This window comes from Amborella trichopoda, chromosome 11 (assembly GCF_054954075.1).
Source record: "Amborella trichopoda isolate Santa Cruz 75 chromosome 11, AtrichopodaSantaCruz75HAP2 v2.0, whole genome shotgun sequence".
NCBI lineage: Eukaryota > Viridiplantae > Streptophyta > Magnoliopsida > Amborellales > Amborellaceae > Amborella > Amborella trichopoda.
Genome location: NC_142346.1, coordinates 29,238,688 through 29,255,975, shown reverse-complemented (window position 1 = coordinate 29,255,975; position 17,288 = coordinate 29,238,688). Strand labels below are relative to the sequence as shown.

General features: G+C 39.8%; 1 protein-coding gene across 2 annotated transcripts; it reads left to right on the top strand.

The window, feature by feature from the left end:
- Window positions 1-428: 428 nt before the first annotated feature.
- On the top strand, window positions 429-9,487 carry LOC18431094 (ABC transporter G family member 25). Of its 2 annotated transcripts, none has more exons than XM_011623889.3 (3): window positions 429-660; window positions 1,535-2,360; window positions 8,112-9,487. In XM_011623889.3, exons 1-3 carry the CDS (start codon window positions 568-570, stop codon window positions 9,092-9,094), a joined length of 1,902 nt encoding a protein of 633 aa, XP_011622191.2. In that variant the 5' UTR covers window positions 429-567; the 3' UTR covers window positions 9,095-9,487. The 2 variants fall into 2 exon arrangements, with proteins under 2 accessions (XP_011622191.2, XP_088708636.1); XM_088852510.1 differs by lacking the exon at window positions 429-660 and adding an exon at window positions 799-1,078.
- The last annotated feature ends 7,801 nt before the right edge of the window (window positions 9,488-17,288 follow it).

The following is a 17,288-nucleotide window of genomic DNA, read 5'->3' as shown; positions in this document are numbered from 1 at the left end:
AGGAGAAAGAAACAGAAGAGAGAGAGAGAGAGAGAGGTTTGGGATTTCACGGAAGTAGGTACCTTCAACTTCCGCCTGCCGAAACGGCACCATTGGATGGGCGCCTCGAGCCCCACGTTTCCTACCGCCACGTGTCCATATCAGCACGTAACCGGGAGGGGCTAGGATGACGTGCGAACCTGGCGCAGGGTAGCGCCCTGGGTGCGGGCTCAGCCGTTGGGGCCCACCTCCAAAGTCCACTTCTTAAGGCAAACATAGTAAATGAAAGCTGCTCATTGCCACGCTGGCGGTGGTTTGACAGGGCGACAGTTCGACACGTGGGGACTTACCGACACCTATCGGTGGGCGGTGTCTCAAGGGTTCTTGTGCGGGCGTTTACGGCTGACGTGTCGGTTGGAATGGGTATAAATGAAGAGGTAAGTGGGATATTTGGGATCTCATTTTCCTCTTTCTGCTCTTTGGAGCATCACACCAAAACTCTCTCTCCTCATTTTGTTTTTAGGTTACTTCTATTTAAAAACTCTATCTATTGCCTGATTTTGTTTCGAGGTTTTATTATTGTGGGAAATGTTTTCTGGAGTGCGTGATGGGGAAGGCGGAGACGAGTGTGAAACGCGCGTGGAGTCGCTGCTTTCTCCTTCTTTTCCAGTCACTGTCAAGGTTGGCAGAAAAAAAAAAATTATCTCTTTCCCCTCCCTCTTATGACTCTCTTTACTATCTTTCTCTCTCTTTCTCACTCTGTTCTCTCAGAGTAAGAAATGGCAATTCACAAATAAGAAACATACAGTTTTGAGTGGAGACTTTTTTCACATGTGGTATTGATAATTCTTGCATATCTGCGAGTGCTGTACTGAACTCGTTGAGCTTTTTTTGTTTGAGAAGCGTTTTCTTGTTGACTCATGAGTGTCTCTCTCGGTAGTTTGCTCTTGTGATTGTTATCTGTCTATCTTTTTTCTTAACAAAAAAGAATAAAAATAAAAAGAAAAAAAATATTTTCAGCAATGCCAAACCTTTACGTTTCGATCTTCCAAACGATCTCTGTTCTAACAACAGGAGGCTGCTTTCCAACTAACAAAAGGTAATTTATTATTATACGAATTCTGGTAAAGAGAGTGAAGGTCTCCTCCATTTCCTACCGCTAACTTGTTTGTAATACCAAAAACGCAAAAAAGAAAAATCTGCTTATAAAGAGACCTGCTACTCTTGTGTCAAAGAGGAAACATCTCTTTAAACTCTCCTCCATATCCAACCACCAACTTGTTTGTAATGCCAAAAAAAGTAAAATAGAAAATCCTCTTGTAAAGAGCACTGTTCTCTTCTGTTATAGAGGAAACATCAATCTGCCCTCTCTCTCTAAAACCAGGGCCTATACTCTCTCCACAACCTTCCAAAACTACCAACTGCTGGCGTTGCAATCCGGACCCACCAATCTCTCATCTGTATAAACTCACACTTGCAGTTCTCTCTCTAAAACACCTGCATCACTCTCTCTAAAATGACCGACTTAATGCAGTTTTCTACTTCATCTTTGCAGTTTGTAGACATCACTTACCGCATTAAGTTACAATCAACGGAGAGCACAGCGAGCAGCATTCTCTCCAGCATAATCGGCTCGAAACCACCGAGAAAATCAATAGAAGAACGCACAGTGCTTAAAGGAATAACGGGCGTGGTGTCGCCCGGCGAAATCCTGGCCATTTTAGGCCCGTCTGGTAGCGGAAAAACCACTTTTTTGAGCTTCCTGGGTGGAAAATTAGATGGAAAATTCGCAGGAACTCTCCTCGCCAATGGCCAGAAAGTCACCAAATCCATTCGAAGGAAAACCGGCTTTGTAACTCAAGACGACCTCCTCTACCCTCACCTCACAGTTCGAGAAACCCTAATTTACTCGGCTTTATTGAGGCTTCCTAAAACGGTTTCGAAGAGAGAGAAAGTGGGGTTGGCCGAGTCTGTACTCTCTGAGTTAGGTCTTAACGGTTGCGGTGATTCAATTGTTGGAAGTGCTTTTGTGAGGGGGATATCAGGAGGAGAGAGAAAGAGAGTCAGTATAGGGCAAGAAATGCTAGTTAACCCGAGCCTCCTGCTTCTGGACGAGCCAACATCGGGGCTGGACTCGACCGCGGCTTATAAGTTGGTGACGACGCTGAGAGGGTTGGCCAGGAAAGGCAAGGCGGTGGTGGCGACGATGCACCAGCCATCGAGCAGGGTGTATCAGATTTTCCACAGCGTGCTGTTGCTTAGCGACGGAAATTGCTTGTACTTTGGCAAGGGGAGCGAGGCCATGGATTACTTCTCCTCCATTGGCTTCTCTCCTGCTTTCGCTATGAACCCTGCGGATTTCATGATCGACCTCGCAAACGGTAAGTCCTAGCTTCCTCCACATTATCTCTCTCTTATTTTCCATACCATATCCTCTCTCTCTCTCTCTCAGAATCCATCTTTTTCTGAGTTTTTTCTTTTTACTGATAATACTGTGGTAGGATTCGAACTTAGGACGCAGTGTTGAAATTACGAACTCTTTAGCCGATTTCCCTCCCTCTACTCGCACGTTTCGGTTGGTTGGGTGGTGGATAGACACGGTTACGCATGTTTGGTACAGCTGAAAGCACCTTTTGTGAAGTATTGAAAATATTTTCGCACTCTGAAAAAAATGCATTCTGGTTAATTGGTGTGAAAATAGTTCCACAGATCACATTAAAAAATTGTGAAAATATTTTCACACGTACGAAAAGTACGCGGTGGTGATCGTATTTTACTAATTAAAAACGCTTCTTTTTCTTTATCTCTCTATGCATTGGATTCCAGAGCCATACACTTTGTCAATACGCCCAGTACGTATAATCTCTCTGTCTTTCCAATACTGAAACGGACCCTCACTCGCCTCTGTCGACGCACTCTTTACCGTCGTGGAGGAATTTCATTTCCCGTGGAAAAAATGTTGCTCGCCTCAGCTTACGCACTCCTCACCCTGGTGGGGGAATTTTATTTCCGTGGAAACATAATCCTTCTCGATCTTCGTACAAGCATAAACGCCCCTCTTACGGCCTCACTCCGTACACGCATATAGCCTCTAAAAACCTGATCTCGTACACGCACAAACGCACTTTCTCCCTGCTGGTCGACACGTAATTTTACAGTAGTTAGCAAGGTTCTTTAAAATGCAGAGGAAGATCTGATCCGTCCATTTCTGTGGACCAATGGTGATGGGCGATAATATTTGGTGTGGTACCCCCACAGGAACCTGGGATGTTGCCCTACTTGCTCTTTTACATTTGTTGTTCGTTCGCTAGTCTGTGAGTCATGTCACCAGAATTTATTTAGCATTAAAAAAATCTAAGAAAATGAAAAAAATAAAAGGTAGGTTAATAATTTCAAAAAGGAAACAAGGGGACCTATTGGATTAAGATTTAAGATATAGGCGCATCTGGTTCTTACTTATTGTGGTTCATGACCCATCTTTCAGGTTACTTAAAGAATAAAACTTCGTTGTAGGGTATTTTTCTCATTATTGAATGTGAGCGTTAGCTGATGAAAATGATAGTTTATCTTCTATGCCTTCGGGCAATGAACTAATTCTTTATAATTACACTTATGTATAAATATATATATATGAATGCAGCTTCTTCCAATGTTGATTTCTTTTTTCAATGAAATCATCCCCATATTGATTTCAGATAGAATCCCATATTCTTTGACATCGTTCTAGATGGAATTGTTGCTTTCTTTTAGGGATAATTTTCTTTTGGGTAAGAGAAGACGTATACCCGATTCTCAGTGGGTAGTTCTACATCCTAAAATAGGGAAGTTGTGCATCGTAGACAAAAAAAATCCAACGGTCTAGATCGTCCTCTTTAAAGGGCAAGTTCTCTTAAATTTTTTTTTTTTTTTTTTTTTATCCAAAGGGTCTTGTCGTGAATATCCTCTGATATTTGGAGGAGACTTGCATTTCCTCCAAGTGAAATGCATAAATGTAGTGCTCCAGCTAGCTCTGGCATAACTGTCATTCTTAGCATTTCCTTTCTGACCAAAGATGCCCTTTGGGGTCCTTTCCTTTCTTATCTCCTCACTTTTTTTCAGTGTGTTTTTCAACTTCTCCCCGTTTCTCTTTTCTTTTTCCGACGACCAGGACTCACCACTGTGTGGCAAACAACAATGCGGGTTGACTGTGAAAACACTTCTCTTTTATTTTATTTTTAGTTGAGTAAAGTAGTAAATCTTTTCTAATAATATTTTCTAATAAAAATGTCGAGTGGTCGCGGGATGTGTTTGCAATGGTTTACACGTGTCAGAATAGTGGTGACTTTTTGGGATTGAAGTGGGCCATCGCCAAAGCAATATTCCCATTCCATTTGCGGCCACTGTCGTAATTTTGGAGGGAATTCAGGTGCATTTTGGAGGATGTTGATGGATGACAGCTATTGATGAGATTTGCATTGTTATTAAATATTAAGTGTTGGCGCCTTAAAATGCTGACGCGTGGCTTCAACTTTTCTTCGTGTCGTTTCACCATCTCCCTATTCCTTTCTTTTTGTTTGTTGTTTTTATAAAGTAACGCGAAAAAGTTGTTTATTATTTAATATTTTATTATTTTTAACTATTCTATGGGTATTTTGAAATAAATTAAATAATATAAATTATAATTTAGTTGTTAATGTATACTTTAGTATTGCCGTAAAAATAATAAGAAAGCAAGGGTAATGCATTTATTTTTGTGGAAACAGTTTATATAGAGCCGAGGGTCTAAACAATCAAAGTAGTGCCGACTTTAAAAATTTCACTAGAAGTGGTTGTTTTGATGCCTTAATATCCTCGAATTGATCATCTCAACATCAAGATGCATTGAATTGAAAAAAACATGGATTTCAAGTTTTAGAAATAGTACATCTTGATTGTCAATTTTTAAGATTTTTAAGTTTTTTTAAATTTTTTCGATCTATATCATTTTTGAAGCTTTAAATTTTCTAATTAAAGATGAAAATATATTAAATATTTTGAAAAAATCATATTTCTCGATACTATTTGAAGATGCACTTTATTTATAACAACTGCACCTTTTTTTTATTGGGTGTGGTTTGTATAAAGATAAGTAAAGCCCTTATCAAAATAAGGTGCACCTTCAAATAGTATCTTTTTTAATATTTAAATTTTTTGTAAGGGTGCAGTTTGTATAGAACTTAGGCTCTAAACAATCAAATCGGAGCCAACCTTTAAATAGTATTGAAAAATGTGGTTTCAACACTAGAAAGCTTTGTAATAGCCTTAAAATATATTTTTATTTTTATTTATAAAGTTTAAAGCTTCAAAAATAGTGTGGATCAACATATCTATGAAAATTTGAAAATATTGAAAATTGACAGTCAAAAAATGTATTAGAAAATGTATTATTTTCAAAACTTAACATCAATTTTTTTTTTTCATATCCATACATCTTGATGTTGAGATGATCAATTTGAGGACTTTTGGGCATCAAAACAATTTCGTCTAACAAAATTTTTTAGGTAGGCTCAAATGTATTGTTTAGAGCGTCAGCTCTATATAAACTTTTCCCATTTTGTAATGGTTTGAAAATTTGCTTTAAGATCTAATTATAAAATTTAAATTTAAAAAAATTAAGGAAGATCATGTACATCTATAAACGTTTGAAAATTAACCATCTAAAAAATGCATGCACTATTTCTAAAACTTGAACTTCATTTGTTGAAGATCTATATAATACAAGATTGGGATGATTGGATTTAAAAGTTTGATGGCATAGAAATAACTTTTTGAAGTGCGTCTTGATTTTGGCTTCAACATTATATAAATTTTTTATTTATCATTTATTTTGTTTTCACGAAAGTGTAGCGAGACTGTGGGTGACGTCTATACAACCCGCAATAAGTAGGGTGTTCTATTCTTCCTTTTCAAACTCAAACAGCAGACCGCTGGTTTAAATGAGTTTGACACCTTGAGCAATTAAAGTAAGGCCGCATCCTAAAGTACCTGTGAAACATGTCGTTTCAGTGTTGAAAATTTATGAGATGGTCAGAAAAAATATATTTTTATTGTTAATTATAAAATAAAATATTTAAAAGTAATATAAATCAAGTAGATCAAATGAACATAAGAAAATCTAGATTATGTATTACAAAATGCATTTTCTTTTGGGATTTAGTTTTTTTTTTTTTTGACATCCAGAATATGATCAAGTACAGGGTTTTCAGGTATACCAACAATGCCTTTCGATGAGTTTTTGAGGTGGGACTTAATTATTAAATTATTTTTTGAACAGTAGGGGGACTTAATTATTAAATTGATATAAGCAATGTGCATTTTATTCTGTCATTATTGTGTATGTGGCAATGTAATTTTCTCTTGCTCTTTTTTTTCAACTGATTTTTCTTTCCAAAATTACTCCAGTCACGCATTTCTCCATTTACGTTCTGTCAAGGGAGAAAGCATCCATCTTAAAAGATGGATGCAAATGGGTGGTCCATCTAAAAACCTTTGATTCCAAATGTTTTTTTCATAAATTTATTATTTTGAAATTTTAAAATTTATTTTATTTATTTATATTCATGATCTTCATGTTAGAGGTTATATGTATTTAAAAATTGAATTAAAAAATCCATCCCAAAAATAGATTTTTAATAGGCAGTCGTGGACTTAGAGAAATTGTCTTTTTTTTTCTAAAGAAAAAGTTTATATAAGGTTGCAACCTTAAATTGTACAATTAAAGATACATCTCAAAAATCCATCGGAAAGGTTGTTCTAAAGTTTAAAAACTCTCTAATTGATCATTTCGACATCGATATGTATGAATATGAAGAAAAAAAAGATTTTTAAGTTAAAAAATAGTACATATTGTTATACATTATCTAAACCATACATTTTCAAAATTTTCATATGTTTCTAAATCTACTTGATTTTAATCATTTTTAGATTCGAAAACTTTATAATTAGAGATAAAAATAGATTATCAGATAATTTTAAAAACTTTTACAGGAAAATTATGTGTTATGATAAAATTTGGCAGCACGTTTTAATTGGATTGTTTAAGATTGTAACGTTATAAAAACCGTACTTTTTTTTTAATTTTTTTTTTCAAGTTATATATTTTTTGCCAACCCAAACCAATGTCAGAGCACTAGTCATAGTCGTTGTTCCAAAGGAAGGGACACATACGGCACACTAAATTAAAGTAAATAAATCGAGTGGATTGACCACTTAACACGGGAGTTCAACGACAGCATGGCTATCATTCTAAATTTCACAATCCATGACGCAGGATGGACGTAACGACACTAGTATTTGGTGACTTGAGGGACTCGTGTGGTACTTATAATAGTGACATTCATGGTCAAGGAGGAATCGTCTTTGATATGACGAGTAGCATTAAATTGTATAAAGTTCAAATGTTTTGTCTTTTTATAACTGTTGAAATCTTATGTTGTGGAATATCTTTTGGTATGATCATTTGCCCACACTCAGCGGGTAGGAAAAGGGTGGGAAAAGGAACGGTGGGAAAAGGCTGAATGGGCAGTGGTAGCATAGCATCCTTACTAACCACTTCAAGATACTATTTGCTATTTAAAAAATCCGGCAGAGCTCGTCGTCCCAACTGAATTATTTACAAAAAAAAAAAAAACAAAAAAGAACCACCCATATTAGTTACCATACAATGGCGCACCGGTTAGGATATCACATATAAATGAAAATGGAGCAAAATAAACTCAAATGTACACTATTATGAGTTTATGGAACATCTTCATCATCATTATTGAATCCACATCTCAATGATTTGGAGTTGGCTATTACGATAAGATGTGATAAAGTTTTATATGGTTGTCTAGATAACTAACTATTTTTACTCAAGCTCGAGATTGGGTAAAAAAAAAAAAAATTTAAATCCTTACCCCTATTGGACCAGCTTATGGAACACTAGTGAAAAAGGAATGGATTGTATTACACAGCAAAATGGGTGTTTATGTTTCTATTAAATGATCAAATTACTGGGAGTTTTAGTGTGAAAAATGAACGATGGATTGTATACCACAGCAAAATGTCTGTTTATGTTTCTATTAAATGATCAGATTACTGGGAGTTTTGAGTGTGCATGGGAAATTTTGCAGGCGTCACGCCAGATTTGAAGTTGGTTGCTGGGCAAGTAGAGACACAAGGCGATGCTCAAAAACCAAAACTAAAGCAATTCCTGATCTCTTCCTTCAACAAGTCCTTAGCCCCAAAGGTGAAGGCCAATGTCCTAGCCACCATCACCACAGAAGTAGCTCAAAACCCTGGCACCAAAAGGCATGATAGCGAGCTCTGCACCACCTGGACTGATCAGTTCTCCGTTCTACTAAGGCGGAGCCTGAAGGAGCGGCGACACGAGTCCTTTGGTGGACTCCGGATTCTCCAAGTGGGTGCAACTGCAGTGCTCGCTGGGTCCATGTGGTGGCAGTCAAGTGCGTGTGACGTGCTTGATCGAGTGGGACTCCTCTTTTTCATCTCCATCTTCTGGGGAGTCTTCCCGGTGTTCAACTCTGTATTCACATTCCCTCAAGAACGCCCCATTTTCATCAAGGAAAGGGGCGCCGGAATGTACAAGCTCTCCGCCTACGTTGCGGCAAAGGCAATTGGGGACCTACCTATGGAGCTGGTCCTCCCCACTGCATTCACCATCGTTGCTTACTGGATGGCAGGGCTACGTGCTGACGCCTTCTCATTTCTCCTAACCTTGGGCGTGGTGTTGTACAGTGTGCTCGTGGGACAGGGGCTAGGTTTGGCTCTTGGAGCGGCCATCATGGATGCCAAACGAGCAACTGCCGTGGCCTCGGTGACAATGATGGCATTCTTGCTCGTCGGTGGTTACTACGTGAGGAAGGTGCCGCACTTTGTCAGGTGGCTTAAGTACACCTCCTTCACCTACTATGCCTTCGGGTTGCTCATTCACATTCAGTACAGAGGGGCACAGTCACAGTGGTGCAATGGGGGCGGTGGAGGCGGTGCAGTGATGGAGCTGCCAGGGCCAGCTCTGTGTGTGGGTGCATTGGCGGCTATGTTGGTCGGTTATAGGTTATTGGCCTACATTGCACTGAGGAGGGTGAAGGTCTGATGCGGGTTTTGCTTGTCTGCAACTCTTTTATGCAATAGGAAACCCGTGGTTCTTAAAAGCCAGGGGCATTCTTTAGCTGGTTCCTGGTGCCTGGCCTGCAAAGAAGTAGGCGTGGGTCTCGCTGCTCGGCCTACAAAAAGTAGGCCAGGGGTACGCATGTGAATCAATCAACTATAATGAATCCATGTATTAATGGTAGCTAGCATGCATTAAGAGTGCAAAATTTACGATTAGGATGTCCATTGTATTCAACACATCGAAGGGGTCTACATTTTAGTAATTGTCTATTAAATTTATATACTATTTTTCATATGTAAGGTTCCTGATCAGGTCGTTTCTTTTGGAAGAAGCCTTGTAGAAAACATTAAATAAGAATTATTGCGAATCATAAAATTTTGTAATTTGCTGATTCGAACGACCGATATTTTATGACTTGACTTGGCCCATGGACTCGGCCCTGGGCTGAGTTGGGTTACTCAAGCTAGTTCGGCTGGACAGGTCCAGCTCGAGTCCTATATGGGCTCGGATAAATTGAGGGAAATTCTGAAAAATTAAACACTTCAATTTTTTCAAAGTTCTTTGAATGGTTATACATAAAGAAATTAAGCAAAAACATGCTAAAATATAAGTAGTGAAATTTAAGCATATAAAGTACACAACATGTATGAAAACGCAATTTATTCTCACATATTTCAGCCCAATGCAACAAATTTCGAGATTAACTATACAAAATAAGAGTGTTAGTGGGATTTTGGGTATTTCTAGTATTCGCAGTAATGGTTGGATATTTCTAGTATTCGCATTAACTATAGACGAGAAGAGTGTTGGTGGGATTTTGGGAATTTCTAGTAGTGGCGGTAATGTTTGGGGACTTTGTCAAAGATTTGTGAGTGAGGGAGCAGTCTCTATCCCAATTGTGCCCCTTGTCAGACAAATTTTTCTTGCACCGTTAGTTAGAGAAAGGCCACTCATATCGCCATTTTCCGACTGCATGTGAGATATTCATATTGATCAAGTACACTACTGGTTCTACACTCACTTGAAGATCGTGAGAAGGAGCAAGGTCTAGGCAGTACACTCACTTGAAGATCGTGAGAAAGCGCAAGGTCTAGGCAGTACCCCTGCAAATATACAGGTATGGCGTGATATGCCTCTTGGTGCTTTCTTTTTTCCATTATTCTTAGTTTTTATACTTGAAAACTTCGGTAGAGAGAAGTCCTCACCTGATTTGCGGGACACAGAATGGGACCCGTCAAATTGTGGTTCGGGCAAAGGTCAGACCAACATACCCTCAGCTCAAACAACTAGCTAAGCCAGATCCTGGTATCATTAAATCTAAAGCCCAGGAAAAAGTTTTAGAATTCGGAGTCAGAAAAGGGGCAGATTTTGAAAAGATTTTAAAATAGAGTCGAAAGTTAAAAGAAATGAAAGAAGTAAAATGCAAAGGAAGTATACCTGAGGTTGGGCCCCTAGCCTTGATGATCGAAGATGCTTCTGGTTTAGGATGGCGCAGGTTTCGAAGGTTTGCCGAGCGAGGTGAATATGGATAGTTTAGACTAAAGGTTTAGGAGAGGGTCGAAAGTAGTTTTGGCTTAGATGTGGTTAGGTCAGAGTCAAGGTCCAGGTTCTAGATTCAGAGGGACAACACCTATGCCTAATATTCCAAAATTTTAAGGATTTCAAAATGGTAGAGCTTGGGCACCAAAGATTCTCCACCAAATGAGGGGGGTGCAACCTCAATTTATAGACAAGTGTCACATCTAATCACCATCGAAATATGAGATCAAATCTGAGCCGTTGATGGACATCGTAATTTGTAATTTCATCGATGACATTGTCAAGTCTTTGGGCTGTAATCATTACATCATAAAACGCCTTTGAGTTTACGGCGGGCATGATTTTGGGCAGTGTCATGTTAGAGACACAATGCCACCGGAATATTGGCTGGTGAGTTTGGGAAGCTCGTTAAGATGAAATCTTGGCGATAATGAACATGTCCCCAGTGTTGACTATGTTGATAACTTCGGTAAAACAATCATAAGCCCATCGTCGCCATCTGTCTATCGGGGAACTTGTTTTGGGCAGTGATTCTGGATAATTAGAAACTGTCGGGTAGGTTAACAATGTTGTCAACATCATTTCTGCCAGTGATGGCATGATCATTCAATTCAGTTCCCACATTTTGGTGTCAGGCGATTAGCCATTACCATTTGTAATGATGCAAGTCAAGCGATTGGTTGCAATTCTAGCCAATCGGGATCTAACGCGGTTGTCACAAACATCACAAATTTTTCCAACTGAGTTACTTCGGTCATCGCCTCATGAACGCTACTGGGACCTTCATTGATGGACTTTGCACCGTAGTTGGCCCAATTTGCTCTGGACTTCTTGTTTTGGGTCTCTTTCTTCCCATGAGCCATCTTTTTGTGCTCCGAGCTTTGTTTAGTTATTGAGGTGCTAGAGGTGTGATTTTTTTATTATTTTGGGTGGTTGTCCCGGGGACTTTGGTTTTTGTATGGTTTTCTCGATCGGGATCAGGATGTTTATTCATTTTCCTTTCTTAAGGTCTTTGTATATGTAAGATTCAAAGCCCAAATCAATAGTGTTCGACCCTATAGAGGGTTAAATTAAATTGTAATAGGAATTAAAAGTTCTTGGAACACCTCACGAACCCTTGTATATGTAAAAACCCTTTTATTTCTACTATATGAAATTTAACGATAAAATTTGCCCCAGTCGTGTTAGTTCTCCAGTTCATTTCTTTGAAATGGAGCCCTAATATCAGAGAAATATTTCGCAACACATTTATTGGCAACCAAAGGCACAAGGGTGCCTAGTCTCGGAAATTTCTCCCTAAAGGTGAGCTTTGGGAGCCAAACATCTCAGGGTGAGCCTTGTGAGCCATATGCCCCTATTTTTCTTCAGGTTAGCGTTGTGAGCCATACACCTCTACTTTTTTTCAGGTGAGCGTTGTGAGCCATACACTCCTACTTTTCTTCAGGTGAGCTTTGTGAGCCAGACCATTCCAAGGGAGGGGAGCTGGACCTACATCATTGATAACTGCTAGCTTAGAGTATAGTTTGCTTTCACTTCCTTGCACATCAAGTCGCACTCGATATTTAGTTTTGGCAGATCTGTGTGTGGGCTAGGTCTAGCTTTGAATGGGTTTGGATGGCTAGAATAGCTGGGCTTGGTAAGCTCGAGTAGGTCCAAGTGGCGTTAATTCGGTTAGGTGGGTTGGACTAGGCGAGCTTGCATGGGTTAAACTAATGGGTTCAATTGGGTCGAGTGCATTAGCCATGGTGGTCTCGAGTGAGTCTAGGTGGGTCCAACTGGGTTGGACCAAGTGAGCTCGATAGGTTCAAGTTGGTCTAGGTGAGGTTCAAGTGGGTCTAGGAAAATCCAAGTGAGTTGGACTAGAGACAAAGTGAGTTTAAGTGGGTTAAGGCGAGTGGGTTTGGGTGAGTTAGGCCAAGTGAGCTTGGATAGGTTGAGTCAAGTGAGGTTCAATGGGTTAGGGAATGTGAGCTTGGATGGGTTAAGCTAAGTGGGTTGGTATGGGTTAAGCAAGGTGGGTTTGCATGGCTTATGCTAGGTGGGTTTGTATTGGTAGGGTACCTTGGGTTTTGTTAAGGTTAAGGTTAGGAGGAAGTTTGAGTTAGGCTAGGATTTAGAGGATAGTTGGGTTAGAGATAGGGTTTTGGCTACCTTGGCTAAGTGTAAAGAAAAATAAGATGAAAAAGGAAATCAACAATTTCCCATAATAGTAACAAGAACATCAACAATTTCTCATAATAATAACTAGGTAGCTCAAAGAGGGCCTCTTTCTAACCACATGGTATGGGTTGTGTTTTCAGAGTTTTTGGGCGAACTTTCATCGGGAAAATAAATATTGTGCCACCATGAACATTTTGACATGATTTCTTTTTTACGCTCTCTGACTTGCATCGATTTCTAAGCCAGATCAACCCAAATCTCTTGAAGAACAAGTTAATTTTTTGAGATCAGTAAAGAGAGGGGTTGCTCAAATTATAGGCTCAGAAGCATCACAGTTCTATGCAGATCCAGTTCTCTTCTGAGTTTATTAGCAACGCCAGCTCTCAAATTCATATATTAGACTTTAAAAGACTCCTAAAACCTAAATCAATCGAATAAATAAATAAATAACCAGAAAAATAAAATAAAATAAAATAAAATAAAATAAAATAAATAAAATAAAAAAGAGAAGAAAAGAGCACATACTTGAGAAACATGGAGGTGGCGCCCCGTATCAGGAATGCGGGTAATCTAAACGTTTTGATGTCATCTCTTGCTTTCTTGAGGATTCCTAAAATGTTATTTGTTTGATTGATTTCCCCAAGCCATAACTTTATAGTCGTAAGTCTAATTCAAGCAATTATAGGATAGTTGGAAATCTTGTGACCTACTCTATAACTGGGAATCCAATTTGGTTAAATTTGAGTTGCTTTTAAGGGGTATATAGGTGGTCGAGGCCTGATTTTTTCTTTGCGCGGACAGCAGGAGAAAATCCTCTCTCAAACAACCATGGAGGGTCTGCGCCCTGCACGTTTGTGACTGTGCGCACATGTGCTCTCCTATGCGTGGATAGGAACCGATAAAGAGAGAGTTTACGACGGGGGTGCGTTTAGGTGCTTACCTAGTTTTTTGGGGTTCGGGGACATGCCCGGACAGATCACCCTCTTAGAACAGTTACAAAGCCTTCCTACTGATCGCCAGTTTGGACACGAACTTTCCTCAAGCTTTAACACGTCGCTCTATTCTCTTACGCTAGAAACTGCAATGCTGATTCATCGGTAATCCTCTATAAAAGGTTCGCTCAAATGAGGGGCTGGCTAGCAAGAGATAGAACGAGGGGAGAAATAGTGACAAGAATCTCGCTATTTGTGCAAAAGCTATACGCTCAGGCAATCAGAGCAGCTAAAGACTTAGAGCCCTCTTGATTGTGGACTCAGGAAGAGTCCACCCGAGTGAGTGAGGGAGAGAACATATATGTTCCTTGTGACTCAACTTGACTGTATGGAGAGGAAGTTAAAGCGATGGTCCAAGGGTTGGAACTCTTAGGGTGACTCTGAAGGGTATTGAGTCGAGCATATGTCGGATAGAAGGATGTTGTGCATGTTTGAAGGTATTTTTCAATACCTGTATCCCCATTGCGAATATGAAGAGAGCAATTTATGACCTAGGACCGCAGGTACCAAAATGCTCGTGGACTACGAAAGTTGTAAGACATTAAGCCCTGATCTAAAAGTGAAATTTTTCAAAAGTATCAGAATGGCTCAAAAAGGTTCAAGACAATTCCTAAGGGTCTCCTAAGAACACCGGCCAAGTTTCTTCACGATGCGACAAGTTCAAGGATGTGCAGACGAAGAAACAGTTTTCGAAAATCGACCTTTATCGCCTTGAAAAATGAACCTTATAACTATTCCACCATCACCAGAGCATCAAAGGATTGTTGGAATACTTCCATTGGATGTGGAACGTCTGAAAACCTTTAGGGACCAAGTTTCAGCTTGATTGAATATTTCTGGACCAAGTTATGGCCAAATTATCCAAACGGGTATGCCTCACACTATTACCGTGAACCCTCAGTGAACCAGTTTCCATTAATTGAAACTGTGTTTTTGGGTTTTGGTCTGAACTTTGGAAGGCCATATCTCTCTTATCCCAAGTCGGATCAAGCTCAAATTTTGAAAGCATGTTTGTCTCATCGACCCAAGCATTTCGATATGTAGCACGACCTATGTCGTGGCCCTAACCAGAAGAAAAACTAGAGAGAAGATTGCGATTCGAGGCATGGTTGCAGATTTTTTAGCAAGAGTTCACCTTGATCAAACGGCCACATCACGACGACCGCGGACATATCGGCCTCAAAACCAGACTCATCACGAGCATAAGGTTAGAGGCTTCGTTAAAGCCAAACCTCTCATGTGATGAACGGTCAGATTCAATGCATGATGAGTATGAAGTTGCTACAATTTTTGGCCACCGGAACCAAATTCCGACCAAAATACCAAATTTGAAAAACGATCGTTCGGACCCCAAATCGAGCCACGTTCGTCACCAAACGCTCATGACGGCATGCTCATCAAAATACAACAAATGAATCCTGAAAAAACACTGAGAAATAGGCATGACCTAGAATCAAAGATCACACATTTCTTGTGAATTTCACATCTCGTGATCGTGGCCTAAAAGTCCGATCCATGGCTCGAAATGGGTATCAAAACGACCGTCTTATTGAGCCGATCAAGAAAAGAATAATCTTTTAGCAAGAAGAAGACTGGAATGACCCTGAACGATCGCAGAGGTTGCATAGCCATGACATAGACTTAATTGAAATTTCAGGATTTGTGGTTAAGGGGAAAAATCGTCATTTTTCCCTTAATTTTCTTTAATTCATTTAAATCCTATTTTTCCACAATTAGGTTAAAAATTGGGCATCCATTCATGTTTGGATTAATTTTCTATATAAGCATGTCATGTTCACATATAAAGAGCCCCTCTTCATCAATTAAAAATTAGCCTTTTTGCTTGAGTTTTTGGGTTAGAGAAAGAGAAGAGAGAAGGTCTAGGTAGGTACCGTTGAGCATTACATGTACTTTCTCTCTCCTCTTTTTTCTCTCTCTTTTCTCTTTTTTTTCTTTCTTTTTTCTCTCTCTTCTCTCTTTCTCTCTCTTCTCTCTTTCTGCTTCTTTTCTCTTTATTTTTCTTTCTCTCTCTTCTTCTTTCCTTTCTCTATCCTCTTCTTTCCTTTCTCTCTCTTCTTCTCTCCTTTCTCTCTCTGCTTCTTTCCTTTCTCTTTCTACTTCTTTCTTTTCTCTCACTTCTCCTTTCCTTTCTCTCTCTTCTTTCCTCTTTCCGTCTTTTCTTCCTGTCTTCTCTCTCTGTCTGGCACAGTTGAGTACCACTGTATGTGTTTTTCTCTCTTTGTCTAGCACAGCAGAGTACACTACCGTGCATGTTTTCTCTTTGTTTGGCATGGCAGAGTACACCGTCGTGCGTGTTTTCTATCTCTTCTCTCTATCTGGTACGATGGAGTACCCCGCCATGTGCATTTTCTCTCTCTTCTCTCTCTGTGTCTGGCACAACAAAGTACACCATTATACGCATTTTCTCTCTCTTCTCTCTATCTGGCACGATAAAGTACACCATTGTGCGTGTTTTCTCTCTCTTCTCTCTGTGTCTGACATGGTGCAGTACACTGTCGTACGTTTTTTTTCTCTCTTCTCTCTCTGTCTGGCATGACGGAGTACATCGTCGTGTGTGTTTTCTCTCTTCTCTCTCTATTTGGCATGGTGGAGTACACCGAGTTCTTTCTCTCTGTTTAGCATGGCGGAGTACACCGTCATGTGCGACATCTTTCTCCCTCCTCTCCTTTTTTCTCTCTTTTACTTGCTTAACCAGAGGGCAGGCTGAGCCTTGTGCTGCCATGCCAGACTTGTTGCTGAACAGTCTAACTGTTGTACCGGTCTAGTCACCATGCCTGTCTAGTTGCCACGTCAGACCAACCGCTGCGCTAGACCAGCCATCATACCAGTTTTGTCATCGAGTAGTCAAGCCGCCTTGCCCCTCTAGTCACTGTGCCCGTTTAGCTATCGTCCAAGACCAGCCGCCATGCCAGTCTTGCTGCCAGGCCAGTCTAGCCGCCATGTCAAACTTCATCTCTCTTTATCTTCTCTTCCTTTCTTTGATTCCTCTCATTCTTTTCATCTCTTCTCCCTTTTGATAGGTTTTGCGAGAGTCAAGCTAACCTTCACCCTCTCTCATCTCTTTTCTTCATCCTCTCTCCAAAATAAATACTTTTCTTTCTTTTTCTCTGAAGTGCTGAGTGAAAGCCAAACCTGTCTTCGTTCCTTTGTTCCCTCTTTTCCAAAAATACATTTTACCTCTGAAGGACCTGGGTGAAAAACAAACCAGCCTTCGTCTCTCTTTATTCCTCTTCTAAAATATTTTCTTTGAAGCGTTGGGTGAAAAACAAACTAGTCTTCGTCTCTCTTTTCTCCTTCTTCTAAAGTACTTTTCTTTGAAGGGTTGGGTGAAAGCCATACCATCATTGGTCTCTCATTTCTCCTTCTTTTAAAAAACTTTTCTCTGAAGAGTTGGGTGAAAGCAAAACCAGACTTCGTCTCTCTTTTCTTTCTCTACTTCTTCCTCTAAAGGATCTAGGTGAAAG